We start from the raw sequence: 26,886 nt of genomic DNA, 5'->3' as shown, positions 1-26,886 counted from the left end.
CTTTATTCAAATACCTTTTCACGTTCCCTATAGTAGTAGATTTGTATGGACACCTGTGGGATGCTAGAAAGAACAACTGTCAACAGAAGAGTGCCATAAAGTCAGTTGATTGTGAAAGGATCATGATACCAACAATATTCACATAGGGAACAATAAATTAGAGATTTTAGCCAGTAGCTGGAGCTTGAAAATTTAAACATTTGGAACGAGAATATAAAACTTTTTTGTATTTCTTGCTGGTTTTACACCTCTGGTGCAATGCTTAAAGCAGTAACTATATATGTATGTACAAATCCATGCCCTTGCTCTCACTATTTTTTAAGTGAGAATCCTCTTACCTGTGGCCCAGATCCTACAGTAATTTGTTCTTTACTAGGAAAAGCAGAGCAATTGCAGTGTTACAGACCAGCTAGTTAAAGGCTGAGGGATTGCACTTTTTGTTTGTCTGTTAAACTAATGCAACTGAGATAAATAAAGACTTGGGAGATTAGATCCAGGTTCAGAACTAGACACGTGGCTGTGGCTTATCATACCATAGAGAAATGGGATAGGTATGAAGCTCCATACTGGACAAACTGGGCACAAATATAACTTCAGATCTCTCTTAAAATCAAAGGAACAAATGTTATACATACAGAACTGTCAGGTACAAACTCACTGATCTGTGTATTGCATGTCCACTGACACAAGATCTGTATTTTGCATCTTCCAAAATTACTGTGAAGGGCAATCATTCCTCAAAGAATCATCACAGTGAACTCAACAACAAAGCATCAGAACTTTCAGAAGGAAAAAGCAGTTTAGCAAAGAATAAAGAATATTTGTGCCTCTGCTGACAGAAGCACTTGGTAAAGTACTGAATCTCTTAACAGTTATTCAAGTTTTTGGAGAGCCCAGATCACACACTTTTGTTAGGCTCTCACTGTAGTGTAGCATCCAAGTGAGCCACAAATTAGCTGGCTCCAAGACTGGGAGCAGTCCAGCTGCTGCAGCACAGGGAGTTCAGCACAAGATGCAAGGTCATTTCAAAGAACATGCATGGCTGGCCAGGCTGTGCTGAGCTATGTTCTGCCACGCTAGAATGTTACTGATAACCAAGTCAGCTAGTTTAAAGCAAGCTTAGATATTTCTGTATCCTACTAGCCTCACAGTAGTTACTGCACTGTAGTGCAGTACTTCCTCAGATGTAGTTTTTCCCTTTATTTCCTCAGAGTGTGGCAAACTGGAGGCTAGAAAAGCAAAACTGCATTAGCAGGACAAATTACAGATGGGAACCTAGGTCAGTGGTTTCCAGAGCCACTTTCCTATGAGAAATTTTATTTGTCATTTTTTCCATTATACATGTTAGGAACATCTCTATTGTTCCCCCTGAGGAAATAAACTTTGAAAAGAGCCTGGCAAACTGATAAGTGCTGCAGAGCTTTTGAAACAGTTGCAACATCTTCCATCTTGGCTTGTTTTCTTCTCCCAGCTGATTTTTGAGATGGCTGCTCTAAGTAGCATCAGGATGCCCTTGTATTCTCTGTTGGCAACAAGAGCAAAAAAAGAAAAAAGAGGGTATGAGTATAAGTAGCCTCCTTGCCCTCTCCAGTTATTTTTTGATTAATACAAAAACATTTAATGTAACAGCATCTTCCTTAGAACACGGGACAATGAACTAATAAACACAGCTCCCCAGGGATATATCAGCATTATCTTCATCAGATAAAAAATGGAGATAGGAGAGCAGGAGATTTTGCTTAAGAATTACAGACTAGGCTGCAATACTGTTGAGCAGCAATATCCATAACGGTGCATTTATGGATCAAACCTGGATTCTTATGGTCTGAAAGTCCTTCATTTGCAGATGCCCACTCATACAATTAGGCTCCCGTCCAAAGCCCCACAAGAAAAAAATCTTTCCCAGAAAGTGCTCGACTATATCAGCAGTGAGCAAGGCATTGTTAAGCTTTTAGACAGTGCTTCTGCTGCTTCAAGTGGGCTGTCTATTCAGAGCACAGAAACCAGAGCCACGAGAGGCAGGGTGCAGGTAACTACACTAACCAATGGTCAAGGAGATCCCAAATTTCATGGTCCTTATGCTGCGTGACAGAAATAATTCTGTCCACTGGGGCTTCATGACCATCAGGTCTTTCCTGACATCTGTTGCCAAAGCAAGTCTTCCTCCTACTAATATCTGCAGAGAGTACGTGGTGGCCTCTAAATTAATGATTTAGTCTGTCAGCACTGAGGCGCCTAACTCCTTTTGTGGACTCACCCCCAAAGGATTTGCCCCATGAGTCAGAGGCAGGAATTCCTGGTTTATAATGCAGTGTTTATTTCAGAGTATTACCTTGTTTTTCATATCCTGACTGCCTGAAATGCCCCCCCAGTTTCAAATGGACACATCCTTCATCCTCATTTCCCGTCTGGAGCTATTGTGCCATGTTACCATGCACACTTAAACATATGCCAGCTCCCCCTTCAGAGCTGCCCATCTTGTGCTGGCAATGTGAAGCAGTTTCTTGACATAACACATTGGGAATTGCTTGAGTGAGATTAGAAAGTAGCTGCAAACAATTTTCTTCAAATAGATCTAAGTTTTACAGGTTTCTGTCTCAGAGAGTTCTGTCTCTACATTCTCAGGCTGCACAAATAGGCAGCTAAAGGTACACTGTGTTCTTAGGGGGGCTGCCAGTCCTCCTATACTCCTTGGACAGAATCAAACAAACAAACAAACACACAAACACATCTAAGACACAATAGGGGAGGAGGAGATATGAAGTCAGAATGTACCAGTGAGGTAAATTTGACACAATACCAATTAGTATTTGGCGAAGTGTCTATCTCATTGTTAAGATATTTCCTTCAATATGTTTTCAGAAACTGGGACCGTTAAATAACTCAGAAAGATTGCCAGCTCTGATTTCAGGAAGGAAACCTCCTCCCAGTTCCTCTCTAAGTAATTCATTTCTTTTGCAAATACTTCCTATGGATGGCATTTAAGACACAAATTCTTGAAACAGAGGGGAAAGAGGGAAGTAACCCCCACCCCAAAAACTTTGGTCTCATTTCTAAATGTCCTAGAAGTCCAAGATATTCAGGTTTGAGTTACCCTGGGCTGCAAAACCAGTGAGAACCTGCACTGCAATTTGGTCTTTACACAGTTCAAACAAATCAGACCTGAACTGATCGCTTCTACCCTGCACCACCTTTCTTGACATCATACAAACACTTCTAATGACAGTGTAACACAACACTTAGTGCTAGTAAGCAGTATTTACTGTCTGAGACCTGAGCTCAAAGCAAAAGTTCCTAAATTTCTATGCTGGATTATATTTATTTTGACAGAAACTACATAGGGACAAAGGGATGGCAGCAGGACTAGCACTTATTAAAATGATTTTCTTCATCCTTCTTTTTCCACAGAGCAGTATTCTGTATTGTCTGTGACTGCTGGAAGATCAGTGTAGAACTGAGTTAATTAACAGAGTTTATCAGAGGAGTGGAACCCACATTGTTGACTTTAGAGTGAGATGGACAGCAGGATCTGATGTTGAGTCTGCACTGTAATTACTGAAGAAAAATACTGCATGTCCTCCTGTTTCTGGAAGCAGAGCTCGTAACAAAACACTGCTGTCCCTCTCGCGCCTTTTGTGACCCCTCTGGAATACCTATTACTGCTTAGAGACAGTCAAATTCTGCAAGTTTTTTGATATGTCACTGTAGTTAAGCATCCCATCTGGAATTTCATCTGATTAAGATGCCAGCCAACCAGGCTAGTGCCTGAAGGCCTCCCTTCTCCCACAAATGAGAGCAAATCAAAAGCAACTTCACCTCACCCAAATAGTTCATTTGGCTGTGAAGAGGCAGAACAGCTGGGGAGGAAGTTTAAGCCACTTGATCTCTTCACGAGGAGCATTTTCCTTTTCATGAGTAGGACCAACGATTCCTCATTTGGACCAAAACTCAGAATTATATATTAAGTTAAAATGAGCTACAAAGAAGAGCAGTTACAACAAATAATGCTAGAAAGGCCCTTAGTAGCTTCCTGCCTCTTCTCTACTCATCTGTGCTCCCTGGAAAACCTGTAAGGAAATTTGTCTAACCAACTGTACTGCAGGTGACTCAGCTGGAGAGTTCAAAGGGCTGATGGGATCTGGTTTTGCCATGTCTTCTAAAATGCTATTAGATCAACAAAGGAGATACTGCATCACATACATGAGCAGAAGGGACTATCAAGGTATGAAGTGAGAAAGGCTGTTTCTAGGAAAACTCACATAAGATGTGCAGGCATTCTAAGCTGCATTTTCTTGGGAGTGTTTCTGAAATGGAGATTGATTTTACAGAGAATCTAAATTTATTGCTCTCCTACTGTTAAAAGAAGTTTGTACAGACAGCACAGAGAAAACACTGCCCTCAGCTGACATTTTTTTCCCTTCAATATTACACTGCTTCACAGATTGCCCAGTTTAGCAAGTTTTAATAGCTCAATTAAGATAAAAGTGATTTATGTGGCTAGTCAGCATATTTTCACTGAAACAAACTCATTATACTTTTGTGGAGGGATTTTTTTTCACTTAGATTTGGCCACAGGAACAGAAAACAAAAACTTCAGCTTTTTCTCCAACATTCTTTACAAGCACTCCTCCCTGAGCTGACACCAAATATCTGTCACAGCCACTCATCTATTTTTCCTTCTGTGTTGGGCTGGAACAAACTTTCTTCTGTGTGACTGTCCAAGGAATGCCTGGTATAACCCAGAAGTGCTCAGCTTAATCTATTTTTAGAAAATTGAGAGCAACGAATAAAAACAAACTTTTAAACTAAGAGAGACAATGATACTCTAAACCCAACTGACCTGTTAATATATGTCTGTTTACTGTAACACAACCTGTGACCTCCAGTGCTCTGCCGGTGTCCGTAAATAATACAATGGGCTGCTTTTATATCCCAAGGGGATGTGAGTGCTGATGGAGCCTTTCAAAACTCAAATGGATGCCACAAGCTGACGTAGACTGTGCTATTGTGATTCTTATTTATGAGCCTCTCTCTCTCTTTTTTATTTTTAAGTACCAAAACCACAAAGTGGATGGCAGACTGAAAACATGCCTGCCTGGCTGGAGGTTGGATTGGATAGCTTATCTAACATTCATGAAAGTACTCCTGAAATGTATGTCCCTGCACCAGATTTCTTGAGGAATAGCTCATTTAAAGCATTTAGTCTTTTTCTTAAAATATATACAGTCTGCCACTGGTTTCTTAGCCCCATAAAGCCACACAGCATATTGTTCCTCGACCTACAGAACCCTCACAAAACTCCAAGTAGTTTAGCTGAGCTCCTGCAAACATGATATTGATCTCACATCCCCAAACAGCATTACTGTGACATACCTCTGTACTCCGAGGTAAATAACTGCCTACCTACAAAATTTTCTACACTTCAGTTTTCACCACCAGCCCATAAAGTAATCCCATGTTGGTGAATGAACACAAACCCAGAAGGAAACATTTCACATAGTGAATGGAAGTAACTTCTTTCTGCACAAGTTCAGGTGATTGGCCATTCCTCTCTAACTCATCTTTTCACACATTAGGAAAGACCTCACTTTTCCATACACCCCAACCACAGAATGTACATGTGTGCATGTGAACAGCCACATCCTGAGGAGATTCACTGGCACTAAATACACCATGTACTGAAATAAGGGCTGTGTCCCTAGTGATCTGCTAACCAGCTTAGCAGGTTTTCCTATCTGAATCTTGAGTGCTTCAGCTCCATCAGAACCCTGAAGCAAGCTGCAGCAATCCTCAACCTTGTGCCATTCTGCCAGCATGAATACCTATGGCACATATCCAAAGCTATGCAGGTGTCTAACGTGAATTACTGTGTTCCATGGGCTTTATCCATCTTAAAAACACAGTGCTGACAGCCTGACCAGTATGAGTATTTCTGAAGGGATTGCTGTCCCATAGAAGTCCTGACCAACAAATAAACAATTAAAATGTAGAAACACTTGACAGTGATCAGTTCTGCATTTCAGCAAATAGCCTGCTCTGTTTAACAACTTCTTGTGTTAGTCCTGTGATGGTGCAGAACTGTTACCTTCAGCTACGGTTCAAACTCTGGTCTGAAAAAGTATTTGAGCACAAGTAGGACCAGGTATCTTAAAGCCACGTCTGCCACTATGTCTGACAGCTTTCCTGACAATGGCTTAGAGCAGAAGTTTCTTCCGAGAGCACAAGCTGTTACTGGACAAAAAAAGTTTTCCTTTCAGAAGCAAGTTCTCATGAGCATTATATTTCCTCTTCCAGCTCCTTGCCAGGAAAATAATACATTGCAGAAACCTGATATAGGAAACAATTTTCAGAGCCAAATACGATCCCACAAAGATACCTGAAATTTTCTTAATAAAAAGCTGCTTGTTCCCAATGAAGACTCAATGTGGGCTCCTGACATTTAGAATCAGTGGACTTTAAAATTAGATTTTACATGTTCTGTTAGAGCTGATCTAGCTATTCAGAAGCTTTACACAATGCCTTCAAATACTAAAGCATAAACATTTTCCTGTTCTCTGGAAGTAAAACAATTGAGAGACATGAGGAAAATAATTCCTCTTTCAGAAAAGGAATTTGAGTATTGTTGAAAGTGCTTTTTTTGTATGGTTTGTTAAAACATCACTCATCTTACAAAAGCAGATGCTCAAGAAGGTTATTTTCTTGGAAAGTGTATCAAATTCAGCAGAGAGAAGCTGTGTCAAGGAAATTCACCTAACGTTCAAAGTAAAGGCTTTGAGCTAGGGCTCCAGGTTAATCTTTTCAGTATTTTTTTCTATGACTGTGGAGTAGTCCATTAACCTATGCTTTTGAGTAAGCATTTTTTAAATAGCAAATAACATCATCAATCCTCCTATAGGGAGAACACATGTTTAAAGTCTGAGAATTGTTCTGAAATCATTAAATAAAAGACTGCAAATAGACCTTTGTAAAGGTCTTCTAGCAACCCCCTTGGCAGCCAGCATAAGGAATGAAGTAACCAAATAAAGGTGAATCTAACTTTGCTAATTAAAACAGGTTTCTCTTTCTGTCTCCTTTGTGATTTCATCCATGTACATTTGTGTGCAGTTAGGCTCATGCTGTTTCTCACAGCATTTTTAATTCATTAGGATTGTGATTTATCTTCACTGAAAGCAGCACTGTGAACACAGTGTGCAGTTAGGCTGCAATTTCTGAAATGCAAAGAAACACAGAGGAACTGAATATTGTGAGTTTTCTTCAAAACAATTCTATCCACAATGTTCAGATTAGGAAAAGTCCTAAAGGCTCAGGTGGCTACAGCACATTTTACCAGTGAATAAACTTAATTTCAATATAAAACTGATCCCTACATTTTCAGTCAATTTAAACAGGAACAAAAACTTACGTGAGAAACACATAAAAGTTTTTTGTGCCCTGAAAGCAGCCAGAAGTGAACAAAAATGCTGATGATTTATGAAGTGAGGTATTAACGAGCTGTAGTTTAGGCCTCTGTGACAATGCATTGTGCCTGCAGGAAGGAGGAAATGAGGAATTTTGTGTAAATTCCGAACTTCAAACAACGGGATGTTTGCTACTCCAAAGCTACTAGGTCACAAGAACAGTTATCTTGCCTTGTAACCTGTCACCTAGATTCAAAATAGTGTGGTTTTCTAGCTAAGGACCATAGCTCTGCTAGGAGAACATCATACATGTCCCTTGGAAGTGCTGTGAGGGCCATGGGATTTCTACAAACACCAACCAGGTTCATCAGCAGTCACACACTATGTCCTGCCACATCTTCCACTGAGCACCAGCTTCTAACACAGAACCTTGGCAGGTGGTTTGGGAATAGGTCCTACACAGGGGCATGCGCACAACTGTGCTTTGCTTTTTAGGTTCAAGTAAGGTCAGAAGCTCCCTGCAAATTTTTGTCTCACTGAAACCATCTGGCTGTGCCTAATTTTTGGCTGAAGGTATAATTAGCACTTGGCTCTGGAATCTCTGTCTCAGATGGAGGCTTTGGTCTAGAACACGTTTTGAAACCTAAAGAAACACAGAGCTTTATTTTGGAGAAAGAAAAGACTATTTGCATGAGCTCAGACTGCATGCAACTAGCAGGTGCTCACAACGCCTGAATTTGAGTAACATTACGAATCCTCCCACCCATGGAGCTTTCTCCATGCTGGAAAAGGCATTCAGTGGGAACTTCTAGCTGAACAGAGAGGTATTATGCTTGAGCCTCAGTAACAGGAAAGAATTTTAGCAGATTTCCTGATTGCTGGAACTGATTTCTAATACCTTGTTCCAAAGCACTCTATGCAATGGAAATTTCTCATGCCTCTTTCCACTGGGATGTAGTTACTTTTCCACAGTACTTTGTTGGTGGCAATAGGGTTCTCAGAATTCTGTCTTGACACTGCAGTTGTGTATAAGTAATTCATTCTTCCAGACTCAGCAGCATAAAGGCAGGGTCTGCATTTTGTTTACTAGATTTCCACTTTCCTGATGAGAAGCAAGGAACAGAGAGCAGTTATCCTGCAACAAGCCACTGTCAGTTCTGTGATCCATATACATGAAGATCAGTGCAAACACTACCACTGGCTTTTGTGAGCTTTGGATCTGATGTAGAGCAAAGGGAGAATTCAGTGACAGAGCGAGAATGCATTAATTCAGAAGAGATCTGTGAAAAAAGGTGGGCCCATCTTCTCAGCAAGGTGATCAGAACTGGGACCAATACTGAGGGAAGGGGCAAAGCTGAGAGAAAGAACCAGTATAGAATTGCGTGATCTGCCTGCCCCTACTGCCTCTCGAGAAGATGAAAGGTGTGATGGAAGTAAATCATGCATCTAAAGAGCCTCCACCCTCCCAGACGACCTTAGTGTCTGACACATCCTGTCCCCTCCTTCAGGAACAGCATCAGCTGCCAGCCTGGTCTGCTGGGACTCAGTACAGGCAAAGCAGGCAGCAGGGCCACGGTCATTTTATCACTCTGGGCAGTCTGTTGACTTAGACAACTGTCTGTTTTGCTTATGTCTCAGACAATCTCTGTTCTGAACAAAAGGCAACGGCTCCAGGACCGGGTTGGATATTCCCCAGACTCCCAATATGCTTTGACCTTCTCACAGGGCAACCAGAGAAAGCAGTATTTTAAGGAAATTAGCTTATCCTGATAGATGCAGAGGACTCTTGGGCCAAAGCGTTACTGACGTGACTACAACTAATTGTGAGCATTGCTCACATTGCCATTTGGATATAGGATTTGATTTAAAGCTGAGGGTTGAAGCTCTTGGTATTTTCTGTAATACAGCTTATGGCTCTAGAAAAAGTTCTACTTAAACTAACCTTTCACCAACACTTCCAAGACAACTTCACCTGCCTGAGGTGCTTCCAAAGACAAAACTACTATGATAGGATAAGCATCCTCCCTATACCTCTCATTATTTCCAAGGAAACAAAGCATCCACTTAAGGAAACTGACATTCCTTTACCTATAGCACTATTCTTTGACTTTCAGTCAAAATACACCTGACTAGGCTGTAATGTTATAAAAAACTTGCTTTTCTTACTGTTACTGGGGTTAACTACAGTTAACCCTATGCAGGTCTTTAATCCTATGCAGGATTTTAAATGTGCATTTGGATAGTTTGTTTCACAGCCTCTTGTCCATCTTTCAAGTAGCATGTCCTCATCCCTGGCACTCAGAATGAGGACAGCAGCACAGCAGATAGGATAGGAAGTATTACCATTGTATGATTCAGACACTGAAATGATAGTAACAGGAGATAAGGTAGTTGATACTGGGGAGAAAAAACAGAATAATGGCAAATGCTCAACACATCACAAAAGGCTTGGTGCTTGGGAAAGGTCAGGTGGTGTTCACTATGGGTTTAAGCTAAGGACAAGCAATAGCTTGTGGAACTCAAAATACAAGAGAAGTTGGTTACTGACATGGCATCTGCCTTTCAGGGGACAGCAGAGAGCACAGTCAGAAAAATGAAGTGAAAAAATATTTTGGCTCAGTTATAGATAATTGCATGAGACATAACAACTACTGACACTTCTTCAGCTTCCTCTCCAATGGACAGGATATCTGAAATGCACAGGCAACTCCTTGAAAAGACCAAATTGCTTACAAAACACTCCATTCTATTTTAATGAACTGAAACCACAGAAGTCAGCTATGAACAATTAATAATAAATATATATATAACCTTAGATCTTAGATGTTATACTGTCAATCAGTGCAGCTGACACCAATTCCCCAGTTCATGTTATTTCCCCAGAGGTCAAGTTTGTCTGAACCATTAACTTCCTGAAGCAGACTGTACTGTCAGGCATTTGCCCAAAAACCTCAAAGAATAATTGAAACTAGTGAACGTTATGAAAGCCAATTACCTTCTGCAACCATTACTATCAACGTTCAGCATCACTTTCAGAAGTGGCCTTTAAAATACTTGCACTGACACGTTAAAGTACTTGTGAAAATTTACCTCCGGTGCCATTTTATTTTGCTACCTTGCAATGAAGTTTGATCAAAAAATCAAAATAAATGTTACCCTTCAGCAGACTGTAACCAAGCTACTGCACAGCCCTGGATGCACTGCTTATCTATTTGAAACACTTTTCCTGCCTATCAGTCAGGAAAAACAGATGTGATTAAAACAATAAACTGTTACCACGTTTCCAAGAATAACTGAAACTGTAGAATGTTATGCATTAAGGAGCAGGTGGGGAGCAGAACTGAGGGTGTTTGCATGTCATTCCCCTAGTTTAGACCAGTCTTCCAATCACATCTCATTTTATTGCAGTTCCCACCTCACAGCAGATACAGTTGTTATTAAGTGCTTTACATTACAGCTCTGCTGTACCATCTTTTGAGTCTACACAGCAACTCAGAGAACACTCTTCCAGTGTAAAACATCCTGTTTTGTCAAAAATAGGAATGGTGGAAGACTTCAAGGTTCACACTTGAGCATGAAGCAAGTGAGGGGTGATGCAGTCAGCTCCTGCAGCTCACTACAAACCCAACCTACACTCAATGGAAATCCCCCCTGATGGTTAGTGAACCCGGGGTGGGCCTGAAATCAGCTGTTTTCTCCCAGGCAATCCTACATTAAGTGCCTAAGCCTGTTCTTCTGTATGAAGGATGATCTGCTTTCCACTGGAGAAAATAGTTACTGACTGCATCTCACAGGCTCAGCACCAAGCCAGGATTTGGGATTCTGAAATTCTGTTCCCAGTGTTGTCACTTTCTGAACGCATCGCCTTAAACAAGTGACCTAATCTCTGTTTATTCAGCTGTAAAATGAAGATAAAATTGACTTAAAAGGTATCACAAGGAAAAATGCAGTAATGTTTTGTGAAGTACTTGGAGACCCTCAAATGAAAAGTTCCTTAGAAACATAATACTGTGTTGGAGGGGGGGTGGTAAATGCCTTATAAAATAGAGAAAGTGCAAACAAACCACAAAGATCAACATTTGAACATGCCACACAACCAAACCAGTTCACAGTATGGATGGGAAGAAAAAACAAACTGTTCATAACCCTAATATATATAAATCTAGACAAAGAGGAAAAAAAGGAAATCTTTTCTGATTTATTCTTGGACAAACTATTAAGAATTGCTTTTCACTAATTGCCTCTGAACTCACTGATGCCAGAACATTTATAGATAATTGATATAGTAATTGATAGGATGCTGCTAATGCCCATCTCTAATATAGTGCCTGAAATCTTTGCCACAGCAAGTAAGAGTCAGGTAGGGTGGCTAGTAGATACAATCTGAGACATTTTTTTATCGTGTTTAAAACAAGTAACAACTCACACTACTGAGATTTTTGGAATTTGCTGCTGTAGACTTTTTTAAAGACATTTCCTGGGGCTATGTCCAACACAGTGCAATATTTTATAACATACCACAATCACGCTCAGCTAAAAGATAAAGAGAAACATTTGCAGTTTGAGATGGATTTGAATCTTGAATCACAACATAAGATCCTAATCCCTAGCAGGGTATGTTCAGCTGCACATTCACACCCTGGCACAAACTGCTTAGTTAACAAAGTGTTAATGGGGTGATGAAGCAAATGTTACAAATATTAATCTCACTGCATTGAGTATCATTGGTTTATATGAAAAAATGATGATACCATACAGTTTATCAACACCTGTGATTCCTAAGATGCTATTTGGGATGTTCCAATGGGACTTGGATCAGACTCTGCAGCACTTCTCTCTAACTACTCAGTCACAAATTTAACCCTAATCTCCATACAAACGCTTCCTTTATGTGTTTAATTTTTCACTAGCTTACTTACCATTATTAGCTTTTCTGATTTCACTATAAACTGTTTCAGTCCCCTTCTGTACAGGAGCTGGAAAATGTATTGGCACAGAATCAATTTCTTTTCTCTTTTGTGTTTGCCTTATGAAAAGCTCCTTAAACAAACAGAACACACTGTTTTACCTTCAGAGGAAGTAGTTACATAAGCAGAAATGAGCCTGTGGATTCTGTACAAAATCCCCCTCCCCCAAATCCAGACTATAAAGCTCTGAGAAGGAAATGTATTTCCCTCTATAAACAAAATAACAAATATGACTTTATCTTTTAAAATTTAACATTCTAATAATCTTCTCAAATTAGATATTACTTAAACTTTATACAAACATCTAACACCAGAGAAGAGTTTCTCCAGATCATTTAGAAGAGCATCTTCAATTTGTTGTAAAGATGCAGGGATCCTAAACTTGAAGAGATCTCTAATTTGAAGACTAACTACAGCCCCATTTGATGAGTGACTTTATTACATCTTATAGTCACAATAATCATCTTTGTGAAACATCTCAGAAGAATATCAGCTGATTTCACAAGGCACTGCCCTCTATTTGGGTGCTAACCAGAAAGCATCTCCTTTCAGTTCCTGAGATCAGGAGGACTGAAGGCTGAGGAGGCCTGGGAAATGATAGAATATAACAAATGTAGACAGAAGTTGAATGCCCCTAAGGACAGCACTGGGATACAAACACAATGTTAGCCCTGGCTATCCTTTTTTTTTTATGCTGCTGGGGTTACAAAAAACCCTGCAAACTTCTGTTTTTGTATGAGATGGAAAGCAAAAAGCTCTTCCTTTTCTTCCTACCCAACAGATCAGATGTGATACCAAACAGCATAACTACGGACAGTTACCCCAGTGAGGAAGGGCAGAGCCTTGGCCAAAGGCTTGAAAGCTGAAGAAGTCAGCTTCTCTACAGCCAGTGTAAACACTGTTCTGGCTACTAGGAAATTAGAACAATTTCCTTGATATCTTGCATGGTTCTACATGAATAATAAAGCAAAAAGCTCCTGAGCTATGAACATAGAAAGTGACTTTCATCAGTTGATACAAAGTCCCATGCAGGCAGGGCATATGAACTTGCTGTTTGAGGATCTCAAGGCACTTCAAGAACATTCATTAATTTTGGTTGAACAAAGTCTCTTAGAAAACCTCTGAATTCTATCAGTGTAACTTCCAATGTCTTCGCATCATCACTAGGTTAGGTTTTCCTATTTGAAGTAAAATAAATAAATAGATACGATAGCTGATCCTTGTCTTCAGGAAACTGGAAAGAGCAATCATTTCTGGATAGAAAATCCTGCACACTTGCTATAAAACCATTTACAGAATTCAGATATATTGATCTGCAGACAGACTAAAAATCAGAGCAGTTACTGTTCTGCATTGTTCTGAAGATCCTCAGTGTTTCTGGCATCACATTCTAATTTTCCAAAGCGAAATTAATTTTTGTTAATTCTGTTAAGTGTCCTTTAAATGCTGGGACCTACTACAACAGAGTGGAGCTGGAAAATGATTATTAATTTCAACAATAGTAGGAGTAGGCACTTTACCAAGTGCCAAATCACAGCTCTCATGCCTGCTGCTTTGGCATGAACTTCCTTTGCAAAATAGTCTGGAGATCATGAAGTGCATATCAGATGCTTCTGGACAATTGCTTAAATTATCAACACAATTTCCAGTATAGCAAGAAGAAATCTTTGCAGAATTTTAATGCAAGTTAGCTCCTTTTGTTTGGAACATATTTTTTTTCCATCAGACTACAATCCTAAACCTTCTCCCGTTGTCCCTGTGGAAAGACATGCTGGGAGGTATTTCCTTAGCTTGCTTCTTTTCTTTCCTTTTTTTAATCCATTTCATTTAATTTTGCTATAATGCCACTGCCCATGTTATTTTCTTTGCTAATCTTCCAGAAGTTGTTTCAACACTGAAATTATGTGCTGGGAGAAATGACTGGCATCATTTGACATTTTGTTCCCACCCTACAGATGACTAACCAGCTACAAAAGAAAAAAAAAAAAGAAGGAACATGTTGTTACCCATGGTTAATAGTTTTCCCCTTCTTACTTTATGGATATTTCCTGTCCATGCTTTAGGATTGGTCTTTGTGTTTGCTCATGTTAGTAACAAAAGATCTGAATCATTTTACCTATTTTTATTTTTTTAAATACAACTATGCTTTGGAAAAGAATAGCACTATGCTTTGGTCCATCCCATAGTCTCCATAAGTATTCAATTTTATCACTATCATGAATGTCCACTTCTTTAAATATCAAATTAACAATCAGCTCCGACTACCCCAAAGAACAGCTGGCCTGTGTAGCTCCAGCTATCTATTCCATATCCGAGGAAGCCTCTTCACCTCTACTTTATGAAGTAGGTGTTAGGTTACTCCCACACGGAAATAAGTGACTGTTCCTTCCTACCAGGGAAAAGCAAATTTGTCATTTCTTCCTCAGCCTGCTTTTCATTAAGTTAAAGCAAAGGGTAAATTTCTCTGGTGGGTTTTATTCACTCTTGTCTACTTAAAACTTTTTCTAAGTTTCTGAAATATTTAGAAGCTTTCAGCTCAAAGGTTTTTCAGATGACACTGAGTGATTCAAGTGTGCATTTGGGAGCTGAGAATAAACTTTGGTGGATATTTATCCTTCACAGATGTAGAGATACATGCCTTAGACTCATGTTATGAGTTCTTTTTACTGTTACCATGGAACTACTGTGAGAAACAGAGGTCAGAATTATCTGGGCATCAATATTCTCACTTCCCTGATGTGCCACAAAATTCAGGACAGTCTCAAGCTCTCATCAGGCTGAGATTAAATCCACCTTCTTTTTCTCCCTTCTCAGTCACAAGCACGTTGCAACTTAGACTCTTCTACCACTTCCACTTCCTTTACAAACAGAAGCAATTCTTCAGATTTCTGTTCTCTTCATTAACCTATCCTTTGGCTAAGCTCAAACAGCCTTCAATAAATTTTGGACTCTAACATGAGGACTACATTGCATTCACAGCCACAGCTCCAGCTGGGAGCCCAGTTCTGCACAGACCTCATGTGAATGGGATGGGCAACTGAATGAGAGAATCCCTGAGATTCTCAAGAAGGGCTGCAATGAACAAGAGCATGGTTGTCACAGCATCATCTACATTAAGGAACACTATTGGCACAAAGCTGTCATGGATGCAGAGCACAGCCTGCTCTTACTTTTGCAGATGTCAATGTCAAACCACTGTCAGGGAGTAGCAACACACACAGAGTTACTCCCAGAACATAACTGTAGAGGCCAGACAGCTTATTTACCTCTATGAGGATCAAGCGTTGACACTTCAACTTCAGTGTACTCCACCTCAGCACTCTCAAGGTCAGGTCCTGCCCCAAAAATATCAAGAAGATATTTCTTTGTAGCACTGCATACTTCACTTGAGCTGTGGGCCTGATCCTGCTGCCACTGAAATTAATGGACATGTCCTCATTGACTCATTGAGGTGCAGGATCAGGCCCTATTTATGGCAGATATGAGTCTAAAAAAGTGCAAGTCTTACTCCTTCCTAAGGTTCATTTCTATCTGAGAGACGGTAGACCAAATCAAACCAGATTTCTGAAACTGTGACATAAGAATTGTGCCCAGCCTCTTACTTTCCACTTAACACTTTCAGAAGCATCACAACACACACAGAGCAGAAACTGTCTGAGATTTTCTTCTATTCCTGTTGCAGCTAGATGTCCTCTCTTTTGTTTCTCTCCCTGCCATTACAATTTCTTTTTCATGGCTGCTCTGGCATGTCACTTCCTATTCTCCATTTTCCTCATGTTTAAATGTGTTTCTTAAGTCCTTCATGGCCTGTGTCATCACCTCTCATACTCTCAATTTCTGCCTCGCCAATAAGTAATTCCAGCACTTTCCCACATGCTGCTCTTGAAGCTCTCCATAGACATCTACAATGGCCACACATCCACCTCCTCAAAATGCTCCTCTGGCACAATGCCTACAAAAGGTCTGACAATGTTTAGGGAGCTGATTTACTAAGTCTACTGGCTGAGCAGTACTGGTTTGCTGGATATAAAAGAGATAAGAAGCAACTGTTTTTGTCTGCTCTCTTTCCTGCAAGGAAGCACTGCAACTTTTGATCATAAAATAATTTTAAAATCTATTCTTCAAGTTTGAAATTACCTTTATTTTCATCTGTTGATTTCATGTGATTTTCACCATCTTCAATGTAACCTGATCCTAAAATATTCAAGCAAAATTTGAGCCAACAAGTATTTGTTATATTCTATCAAATGAGTGAGTTACACAACTGCAATTCCTTTTGTCATTGTGTTTATTTACATATGATAAATTTAACTTTTAGATTCACATGTAAAAGACAGTCATGTAACACAGGTGGGAAGAGTATGGCTTTTTAAATGATCAGCTGAAAAATCTCAAGGGCTAACTTTGCTCATAGCAGGAGCTCTATTTCACCTTAACTGAGGTCCTGGAAAGTGACCAGTAATGACAAATTAACACTGCTTTATTGTGGTCAGACTGTGGAACCACACTCCACAACTCCAATTTTCTCACTGAGCTCATTTTCTTACAGCTGTGTAAAACTTGTCAAAAAGTGAAAATAATTCTCTTTTACTATAGTTTTTCATCTGCTGTAGTTGCCTGGTAGATGTGTAAATCTGCCTGAGCAGATTTGTAAACCATTCTTTGTATAAGATACGCTCATAAAAAGCTATCCAAAGACAAAATGATAGCAGACACTTAGCAGAATATTACTGATAATTTTCTGTATTCTCAAAAATAATGATGTCATGTCCAAACCACAGCCATGCAAGTCCAAAACTTCAAATAAATATTTATTTAGGCCTATTCACTCATAGAACAAAATATCCTACCAGAATAGTAGTCTGCATCGTTATGCTGTATTGACAGTTTTTGACTTGCTGAGTTCGTAGACAAGGCAGATCTGAAAAGCAAATGAACAAAAACTGATGTAATTATCCAAAACAGCCAATATAAACAACACAATGACATGCAAAGATCATAATTGTCTATGCTGACTACTGCACTTTCTAAACTACTGAAACTAATGGAAAATTTGCTTCTGTCTTTAAAAAAAGCACAAGCAAACTTTAAGGTCAAAAGCAGACACCTTACATTACTCTTCTTTAAGACTTCAAAATTTTTAATTCCATATCTAAATGCACTCAAATGTAGGTCTCCTAGTTGGCCTTTTTCTATTTCTAGACTACTTCCTCATCCTGTTGTTGTGTTAGCAGGTGGTACACGAACCACAACCATCTATTGTTTGCAGGTGTGTGCTGCAATAAGCCATATGCACATGGTGGAAGGCAGCCTTTAAAACAGAAATACTTTTACTTCACCATTACCAAAAAGCAGGCTGTCTTACCGAGACATCTCCATGGACGGTCCTTTAGCTTGATGAAAGAAACAAAAAGCATCTATTAATACATTGCATGAATAAAAGAATTTAAAAATAAAAATGGAAACAAAAATATAATGATCTGCCAAAGTCAGAGGGACTTCTCACAGCTATCGCAGAATGAATTACTTCGTGTCCTACATCCTGTTTATAACACAGCTCACTTAAATAACTCTTTTGCAGAGAAGCTAAAATCTCAATTCCAACATTTCTGCCTGGCCAATTTCAGCTGTCTGGGACATATAGATACTCCATTTTTCCCTGAAAATTTTGCAAAGAATTACGTATTATAGGATGTTCATTTAAACTACATTACCTTCTGAAAAAACAAGATCTGAAAGAGTATCTTAACAAATACCTACGTGAAATTACATTCACATATGGGGAAAAGAAACCCAGCCATCTTAACTTTGTCTTATGAGGACTAGAGAAGTATGCCAGCTACCTCAGAGCTGGGAGCCTGAATCAAATTGTCATAGCTCTATAATGGAGCAAAAAGCCTCTCAGTCCCCATTTGCCTTTACACTGCAAGAGTCTGAATTCCAGGTCTGGAACCACATCAGAACTGTGCGATTCTGGTCCATCTCCAAAACTGTTTGCTTCATTAGTGTCTTTCCAGCACCTATAGATAGATGTTCTCCCATTGTACCTAAAATAGCTGGAAAACTTCAGTATACCTGGAGCTTCATTTGGGCCACCCACATTTTAAAGTGAATTTTTAGTTTTTAAAATCATATCTAGTAATCTCCTGAAGCCTCATTCCTATAGGTCCTTTGCTCCTGAAACAAAGGCAATGTTTTAGCTGCCATACAGTAGTCAACAAAGAAACAGAAGGGAATCATTTCTTACCATTTCTCTTCCTACACCAAAACCACCACACAGCAAGGATCACCACTCCTGCGATAGGTATGAGGACAAATGCAGTAATGACTCCTTTCTGCCAAGATGCTAAGATGACTGGAAATAAGAAAGACATGTTTAAGAGAATAGGTATGGTGACTGGTCATCATTACCAACTTCTGCAGTAAAAGGAGCTCTCATTTTACTATGAATTGGCCTTCTTACATACTATTGAAGATCTTTAAGGAGAATTGCATGCAAAGATCACAAGTGAGCCTTTCTCTTGTGGCAAACAAGTCTACAACAGCATGGTCCTTCTGTTTAACTTCTATCAATGGTGGATCGAGAAAGACAGTCATACTTTATAACATCCATATACTTAATAACTTTTCAGATAAACACAAGCTCTGCCATGACAGCAGTGAACACAGCTTATCAGAGAAGCCAGCTTACCATTGATGGTTATTGGATGGCTTTTGGCACTGATGTTAGCTCGATTGGAAGCACTGCAGTAATACGTCCCCGTGTCCTCCCTGCTCATGTCCTTCTTGCGCCATAGCACTCTGTCTGCATGTTCACTAGTTTCAAACAAAAGAACGTCACGATCACTTTTTCTAAAGAGCCTGAAGAGGATTGGCCAAGATCCTTCATTCACAGAGCAGAGAAAAGCAGTATCACCACCATCTTCCACTTCTCCATAAGGAATACTGCCCAAGCTGGTGTTCCGGATCGGTACTACGAAGGAAGGCACAAATGAAACAAATATCAGTGCTATTAGAAAGAACTTTGATGATAAAATATTGCATTATAGATATACTTACTTTAATGTCATTTTACTTAGCTAAACAGAGGCTGAAAGCACAGTCTTAATCTTTCTGAAATATCTCTGCTAGACTACATCCTCTAATAAATATTTTTGTACAGCCAAGTAGAGAAGCCATCATAAAGAAACAAAGCAGGCACAGGAGGAAACTATATCCATTCACACAGAAGTCAATCAGCCTTTTTTCTTAAATTCCAGATTCCCATCAGGCTCCAAGCTAGAAATGATTTAATTCTCAGAAATTACACAGCAGTTTGGTGCTGTAAAGAATTAAACCTCCATTTATGTAGCCGTGCTGTCATAGCTATGTTGAATTGTGCTGTTCCATACTATTATATTTTTCTTATAACTTCTAGTATAAAATGGCAAACACTGGCAGATAATGGATCAAGTTCTTCAAGAGCATCTTTAGAATTTAAATCTTAATGAACAATTGGCCAATATGCTCAGCACCTCTGAAAATTGCAATTAATAACAGAAACATTCAGAAGGGTTATTGAAAGCACAGGTATATATTTCTTACCAGGAATCTAGCCAGCAAGCTTATTTTAGTGAGTAAATTCATAGAAATAATCCAATATCATTATGTATATAATTAATCCAGTCCTATGAAAATTAACCATAAAAAATTGGATCTGGTCCTGAATTTTTTAATCATGAATTTTATTGAAACAGCTTTTGCCCGTCAGAGTTTTGAACACTCAGGATTAATAAATCATTTATGCTTTACCAATAAGACTAACCATATAATAAGATTTCATGTCAGATTTATTAATTTATTTAAAATAAACTCAGCTGTAGTTAAATCGATTCAGAATACTATCAGGATTTTTACATGAGTGACAAGTAGCTTGTGATACAGATCAACTAGTTCTAATTCAACTGATTTATAAACATTTTCCATCTTTTGCTCTTCAAAGAGCTTCAAGAATCAAAAGATGGCATTAGACAAGAAAAACTGAACAGACTTACCTATTACTGTGATGTTGAGAGCCTTGCTAGTTTTCATACCACTGGAGTGATTATTTCTAGCACCACATTTGTATTGTCCTTTATCATTTTGTCTAATATCTTCATCCAAGAAGACAGTACATGTGTTATTAGTTACTATTTCTTTCTTAGCTTTATTTCCTTTGTAGAATGTGAATGTTATTGGTGGTGTTCCCATCACTGAACAACAGGTTAACATTAGAGGCCTCCCCAGCACCACTTCTGGTAAACCACTGAAAACAGAAATATTTGGCACGGAGACTGGAGCTAAAATGTGAAGGAAAGAAAAAAAATATTGCCAGTTACATTGCATTAAGGTCTGATCTCCACAGGTCCCTTCCAATCCCTACACTTCTGTGATTCTGTGATTATTTTCCACAAAACAGGCAAACACAATATTTAGCACAGTTTTTCCACACACAGCCTATGTGGGAAACTCTGGCTCACTGACAGAACAGAAGCAGGAGTGATTTGAACAAAGCAAAGATACAGATAACAAAACATATATGACTTAGACTAAAATAGCATACTAGCAAATGCAAAGGAAATACAAAAACAAGTCAGTAAAGCAGCTATGGGGGGGAGGGTGGTAAATCAAGGTTGATGCTGACAGAGTTTCATATCAAACTGGTGAGTGAAAGGTTTGAAGAATATTCCCAGCTCCTGCAAATGGCAATGAGTGAAATTTTGCTTGGCATCTAGCAGAATCAAGAGAACAGGACAAAAAGGGAGACACGTTCATCCCATTTCCTAGGGCCCACCCTGAAAAAGTCTGACTTGACTAGATCACCACAGGCCAAACCCACCCACAGATAAGGAACACAAGCACATCCCACAGAAATGAATATTCAAAAACTGATAAACACCTTAGTTCATGAATTAGAAACTGACTTGTAATCAGATGTGCTTATAAATAAGTTTATGAGTGATATTCTCCCCCTGGTGCTGGGTTCTAAGCCTTTGTATCAACTCACCGTAAACACGTATTGTTACAGGTTTGCTCTCTTTGACTATTCTGTTTACTTCAGCTTTACAGATATACGATCCAGTGTCATGCACATTAGCTCTCATTGTTAAGTTCCTAGAATTTTTCAACAAGAATTCTCCATTTGAATTTTTCCGTAAAATAGAGAAGCTAGCATTTTGAAAGCCTTTAATGCTGCAACTCAAAGTTAATTCTTTATTTTCATCCAGCTTATTTGCAGAAGCAGCCAATACTGGCTTGGGGAATAACTCTGAAAATTAAAAAGAGAATCAATTCATTCAAACTGAGCAAAAAAGAACATGACTGCCTATCCCGAAGTACACAGAACGAAGGATGAAGTGGAAGTTTACAATCAGGGGAAAAAAAACCAAAACAGAAATGGATCAATTACCTGGACTCCACATCTCCTATGCGTTTTTTGAAATTATTAGTGGCAGGCAAAAAATCAGAAGCCCAAATCTAAACAACCTTTTAATTAGGGACAATTTACTTCTGAATCTGGACATTACCTTGGCCAGGTATATATCAAATTTAAACACTGTTCCACTGAGTAACATCTGAGATGAGCAGAGGAGTTACCTGCCACAACAACATTCCATGTGGTGCTTTTAGAGGCTTTCCCTTCCTCCACCTTACAGAGGTATTCACCGCTGTCCTCCAGAGTAGCTACTGCAGAATATTTCAGAACTGTCTTATCTCGTACACTGCTCAGTATTGTTTTATTCCTCAGAAGTATGATTTCAATGTCACGCATTTTGGCCACTACAGTTGAGCATTCAAATTGTATTTCATTCCCTTCAGTGATGTTACTTGAGGGCTTGATGTGCAGAGTTGGCTTGATAAATGGCTCTGCAAGAGAAGATGTAGATATAAAATCACAATCCAACTTTTAATTATGGCAAGCAAAGAAATTAAAAAAGAAAAGCTAAAACACTTACCCTTGACTGTGATAAGCGTTCTGTTGCTGGGTTCTGAGGTTTCAAATTCAAATTTTACATTTCTCCTACCAAAACAGTCAAATTGCAAAATATTATCGCCCTCTTCAACAGGAAATTCTATAACAGAAAAATTCCTCTCTAGTTCATATTTAAGTTTCTCTTTAGGTGATGAGTTCATCTTTATCTTCCGGAAAATAAAATATAAAGGAGGCACTTCTTCTGGCAGTTCACAACGTAATTTCACAATTTCACCCTCAAAAACTTCTTTTTTCTCAGCGATCAGAATTGGTTTGGTCATTCCTTAGAGCAGAAAACAAGGCAAGAAATAGATGAATGTGTAATCCGAAATCAAACACTGTCTTTGATGACTATGGTATGATCTATGTTAGCAGGCAGAAAAACAATGGTTTGAAAGAACTAAGTCTGGGATTTTTTTAAATGCTGCACAACTGTAAACACTGGTGGTCCCTAGTTGCATAAAAGATAAAGAAACGAGATGGATACAACACTGTCTATAAAAATAGCCCACATCTGATACCAGCTTTGGTGATGGTTATCTCAAGGTGAAAATCTATTTCCAGCTTTTCAAGTAAGTTAGCCTCTCCTGTCACTGTACTCATGATCTGTAGGCACAAGCATTCCCAAATAATACTGCTTCTAGTCTAAGAGGCAGAGCACAGGATGGTGACTCTGGAGGCATAGATTCCATTCCTGACTGTCACTGCTCTGCCAGGAAATGTCGGGATAGTGATTTCATTTCTGTGCCTTAACATGAGAACTTATTACAAAACTCTTGTAAAACACTGTGACATCTACAGATAAAATGACTGCAAGATATCCTTTTTAGCACTATTATTATTTATCCTGGGAGGTTGTTATCTTTTTGTACCTTAGAAAACTGCCATGTTGGAAGGAATATTCACCTGTTACCCAAACATGTAAGGAGTCACTGTGTTTTGTCTTTCCACCTGCTTCCACAGCACAATGGTAGTCTCCTGTATGTGAAGATCTAGCCATAGGTACTTCATAGCGTGCATCTCCTCTGCCCGAAACACTTGTGAATACAAGCTTGCCATCCTTAAAAATTGTAATATTATGCAGCAAGTTGAAATTGGTACTTTTGCTAATATCAGCACGGCATATAATTGACATAGGAGCTCCATTCTTCACTTTGACAGATGGATGAACCTTGATTTGAACTGCATTGAAGGTAAAAACTTGATGGAGAAAAGAAAGAGTTATAGTTATTTTCAAATCATCCAACGTAATACTGTCATCTCAAGTTGCTACATTTTAATTAGTAAAATTAATTCAATGCATCCCAGCAGTATGTGTTACAATTTTTGTACTGGGGTCTACAGATGCTGACCGTGGTAGCAGCATTACCTCCCACTGCACAGACGTTACCTCTGTTGACTGTCACAGTACACAGAGTTCATCTCCTGTCTTTTCCTTGTGGGACTGAAAAACCAATGATTTGGCCAAACCTGCTAAATTCCTTAAAAGGCACTGAGGATATTGGGATAGGTTTGCAGCTATTTCCTGGTTTTCCCTATTTCTCATGGTTTGTTGTCTTCAACTCCAATTGCTAGGAGAACTGAATAAAATTTTGCACATATCCTGGCTTGAATAAATGAAAAAATATAGCATAAGTCAGCTTAGAGTTGGATGAAACCTGAAGCCAATCTGTCCCTAAGCATACAATTGGAATCCTTGGATTTTTTCCAGTATTTTTTAATCAGAAAGAAAGGTTAGGGTTACATTATTCAGCAAATTCTGTTTAAATATGTACTGCACAGACTTGGGATAATCTTAAACCTCTAGTTTAGGATAACTGGAGTACAGAAGAAGATATCATATGTTAGCATATATTAGCAAATACGGAGGAAGAATTAAGAGTTAATTTATTTTCCCTTCCCTTAGAACTTACTGCTTTGGATATATCTCCTTTGTCCACAATTTGCATTAGAAATTAACTACCTTCTGCATCTAAAGAAGTCCCTTACTATTCCCAGTTACCAGGTATTTATAAACTGCTACAGAGAACATGAGGTATAAAACCAATGCATCATTTGCATATGAATGGACTACATGACAACCAGGAGCAAACATTTCTCTCTAGCAATGGGAAAAAGGAAGGATGCAGAGTGTATGTGCTGGGAGCCAGCAAGATGATCACAGAAAAAGTAAACGCACTTCTTTCAGGACACATGTTCTGTACTCTGCTCAGATATGTTCATGGGATATTTTGCAAGAAGAAGAGCAAAAGAGAGTGACCGTAATTCATATTCTTTTTTTTTTTAATCCCTCCTCCTTCCTTGTAGGAACGAAAAACTTAAAAAAATCAATAAAGATGCTAGTAATTAATTCTCTTCTATGCCTGGGTCAAACAAGCTGCTCTAGGAAAAATTTCAACATATTTACTAAAACATGAGCAGCCCATGCCTCTTCTAAACCCTTTGCTAAGAAGCAGTACCAAGTGATATCTTCTTTTACATGAGCAAATTTTGTAGAGCTGCAGTACAGTGAACCAGACAAACTCTTACGTGTGCACACTGACAACTGAGAAAGTAGTTAAATTACTTCTTTTAAATATATATATGAGAAAATCGTAATTATTTACCTCTTTCCTGAGTGCTAATTTCTGAACCTGGAAAAAAGTGAAAAGAAATGTTATTTTAATTTACAGACTGAGAGACAGCAACAGGAAACTATAACAAATCACAACAAGAAAGCCACAAACAAGTCCGAAGAACAGGTACACTCAGTTCTCAAACTTACACTGCAAGAAAATCACCAGAAGAGCAAGATACATCTCGTTCCTGAAGAACAGACACTTATTTCCAAAAGGAAGCAATATTCATCATCCGAGGTGACGCCACAGATTCCCAAACCAAGCGTTACTTTGTTTTATGGAAACAGATAAAAATTTGCCATTAAAAATGGTAAGTTTTTGCAAATCTTCAGCAGAAACTGGCCAGGTCAAGTGATCGTTCCCATTACTGGAAATGGCAAACAATGAGAATCTATCTGCTGCTCACAGGCAGATTACTGCTCAGGAAGTGACTGGACTCAGTTCCTGAGGGCGCTACCAAATGCATTCGCTTTGTTTAATTTCTTAAGGTGTATTAAAAAAACAAACAAACAAAAAACCAGAAGTTCCAGTGACATTTATCCTGCAGTTCGTATCCACATGGGTATTTTTAAGTCACAATTAACCATTTATGTATGCAAATCATATTCATTATTTGACTTCAGCAGTTTAGCAAACATTTCTCTTCACCCTGACATGGAGCACTCTTGCAGAGAATACACGTACACAATCAATCATTTTTCTCCTTCATCTCCACACCTAGGTCTGTCATCATTGCTGTAGCAAACAATTGTAATGAATTCAAATCACTTCACAGTCCACAGCTACTCTTGGGTTAGGTTAGAATATTGACAGGTGAACCTCTTATACTACTGTCACATACCAAAAACACAGATGTGCTCAAGTTTTTACTTTGTGTAGTTAGGACAGTGCAAAACACACAGTTACAAACGTTTAACCCCAGAAGAACAGGTTGAACTTTCATTTCCCTGCAGAGATATGAAGCAGCACTGGCATGAAGAATAAATAAATAAATAAATAATAAAGCAGAAATTGAATACATACGACCTCAGGAAAATATTCTACTCCAGCATTTTGCTCTCAATTTCTGTGGTTTCAGTGTCTGCCTGAGATACAGTGAGGAACTGATGTAAAAGTCAGAACACCTGAATTACTCGAATTCCTTTAACAAAATGGAAGAGTGTTTTTCTGACTACAGAGGAAAGTAAGAAGCCTAAAGAGAAGTACATCAGTAGGCAGATTTGTGCCCTGTAAGATTATTTGTGAAGAAAACTAATTTTTAATAATTATCCAAACAGTCGTGACCATGGCACATTTCTTGACATTCAGATGGTGAAGGGGTGAGAGAACCAGGTGGAACGAGGGCAGCAAGAAGAGCACAGAGATACCGTCCTGTCCTCATCCCTGTTCTTCTACCTTCCTTACTTTGCTACTATAAACTGCTTTTAGTCTTAAATAATCCGACACTGCAGAAATAGAAGATTTAAGTTCCAATTTGATTTTTCCAATTCATAGATATTTCATAACTTTAAAGGAATTCAGTATTCAGCACCTTTCAGTTATTCATTGGCCAATACACTGCTATTACAAGGCTATTTTGCAAGGAGGGAGGACTGCAGAGTGGCACGGTACTCATAGCAATTAATGACCAAGATGTAAGCTGGATAACTAGCAATAGTATTGGTCCTGCTTTCTCCAGGCAGATTGAAATACACTGCCAACAAAGAAATGATGAAATGCTGAATAAGACTTTCACATTCTGCCCCCTCACATTGTGGGGCCATCAAAGCTTGTTCCACATAATTTCAGCCCACTGACTCTACTTCAAAAGCAGTTAATTGCTACAGAAGTGCATCTCCAAATGTCAGAGGTCCAAGTCAACCATTACTGATGTCAACACAAACTTTCTTTAATCAAATCAATAATATTAAAAG

At 38.9% G+C, this 26,886-nt stretch overlaps 1 protein-coding gene across 6 annotated transcripts; it reads right to left on the bottom strand.

Annotated features, from left to right (window-relative positions):
- Positions 1–1,413: 1,413 nt before the first annotated feature.
- Positions 1,414–25,393, bottom strand: PECAM1 (platelet and endothelial cell adhesion molecule 1). 6 transcript variants are annotated; one of them, XM_065735450.1, is made up of 15 exons: positions 25,120–25,393; positions 24,962–24,988; positions 23,262–23,555; positions 22,339–22,638; positions 21,980–22,249; positions 21,390–21,650; positions 20,398–20,682; positions 19,056–19,337; positions 18,612–18,719; positions 17,730–17,757; positions 17,215–17,285; positions 16,502–16,558; positions 15,631–15,699; positions 12,317–12,373; positions 1,414–1,522 (listed from the first exon to the last, which is right to left on the bottom strand). In XM_065735450.1, the coding sequence occupies exons 1-15, from the start codon at positions 25,151–25,153 to the stop codon at positions 1,503–1,505; spliced, it is 2,163 nt and encodes a 720-aa protein (XP_065591522.1). In that variant the 5' UTR covers positions 25,154–25,393; the 3' UTR covers positions 1,414–1,502. The 6 variants fall into 6 exon arrangements, with proteins under 6 accessions (XP_065591522.1, XP_065591524.1, XP_065591523.1 ...); XM_065735452.1 differs by lacking the exon at positions 16,502–16,558; XM_065735451.1 differs by lacking the exon at positions 12,317–12,373 and having other exon boundaries at positions 25,120–25,391.
- Positions 25,394–26,886: the final 1,493 nt, after the last annotated feature.

The sequence above is a fragment of the Cyrtonyx montezumae genome, unplaced genomic scaffold (assembly GCF_038088225.1).
Source record: "Cyrtonyx montezumae isolate F1298 unplaced genomic scaffold, pur_monq_1.0 scaffold_19, whole genome shotgun sequence".
NCBI lineage: Eukaryota > Metazoa > Chordata > Aves > Galliformes > Odontophoridae > Cyrtonyx > Cyrtonyx montezumae.
Note: the sequence above shows the minus strand (reverse complement) of the source record. Positions and strands in the feature narration are given on the sequence as shown.

Coding starts and splice junctions, on each gene's coding strand:
- PECAM1 (XM_065735450.1), bottom strand. CDS start 25,153: ATGTATCTTGCTCTTCTGGTGATTTTCTTGCAGT. Junction 23,556..24,961: donor AATTAGCACTCAGGAAAGAG/GTAAATAATTAC, acceptor TTCTCCATCAAG/TTTTTACCTTCAATGCAGTT. Junction 22,250..22,338: donor AACGCTTATCACAGTCAAGG/GTAAGTGTTTTA, acceptor CTTCTCTTGCAG/AGCCATTTATCAAGCCAACT.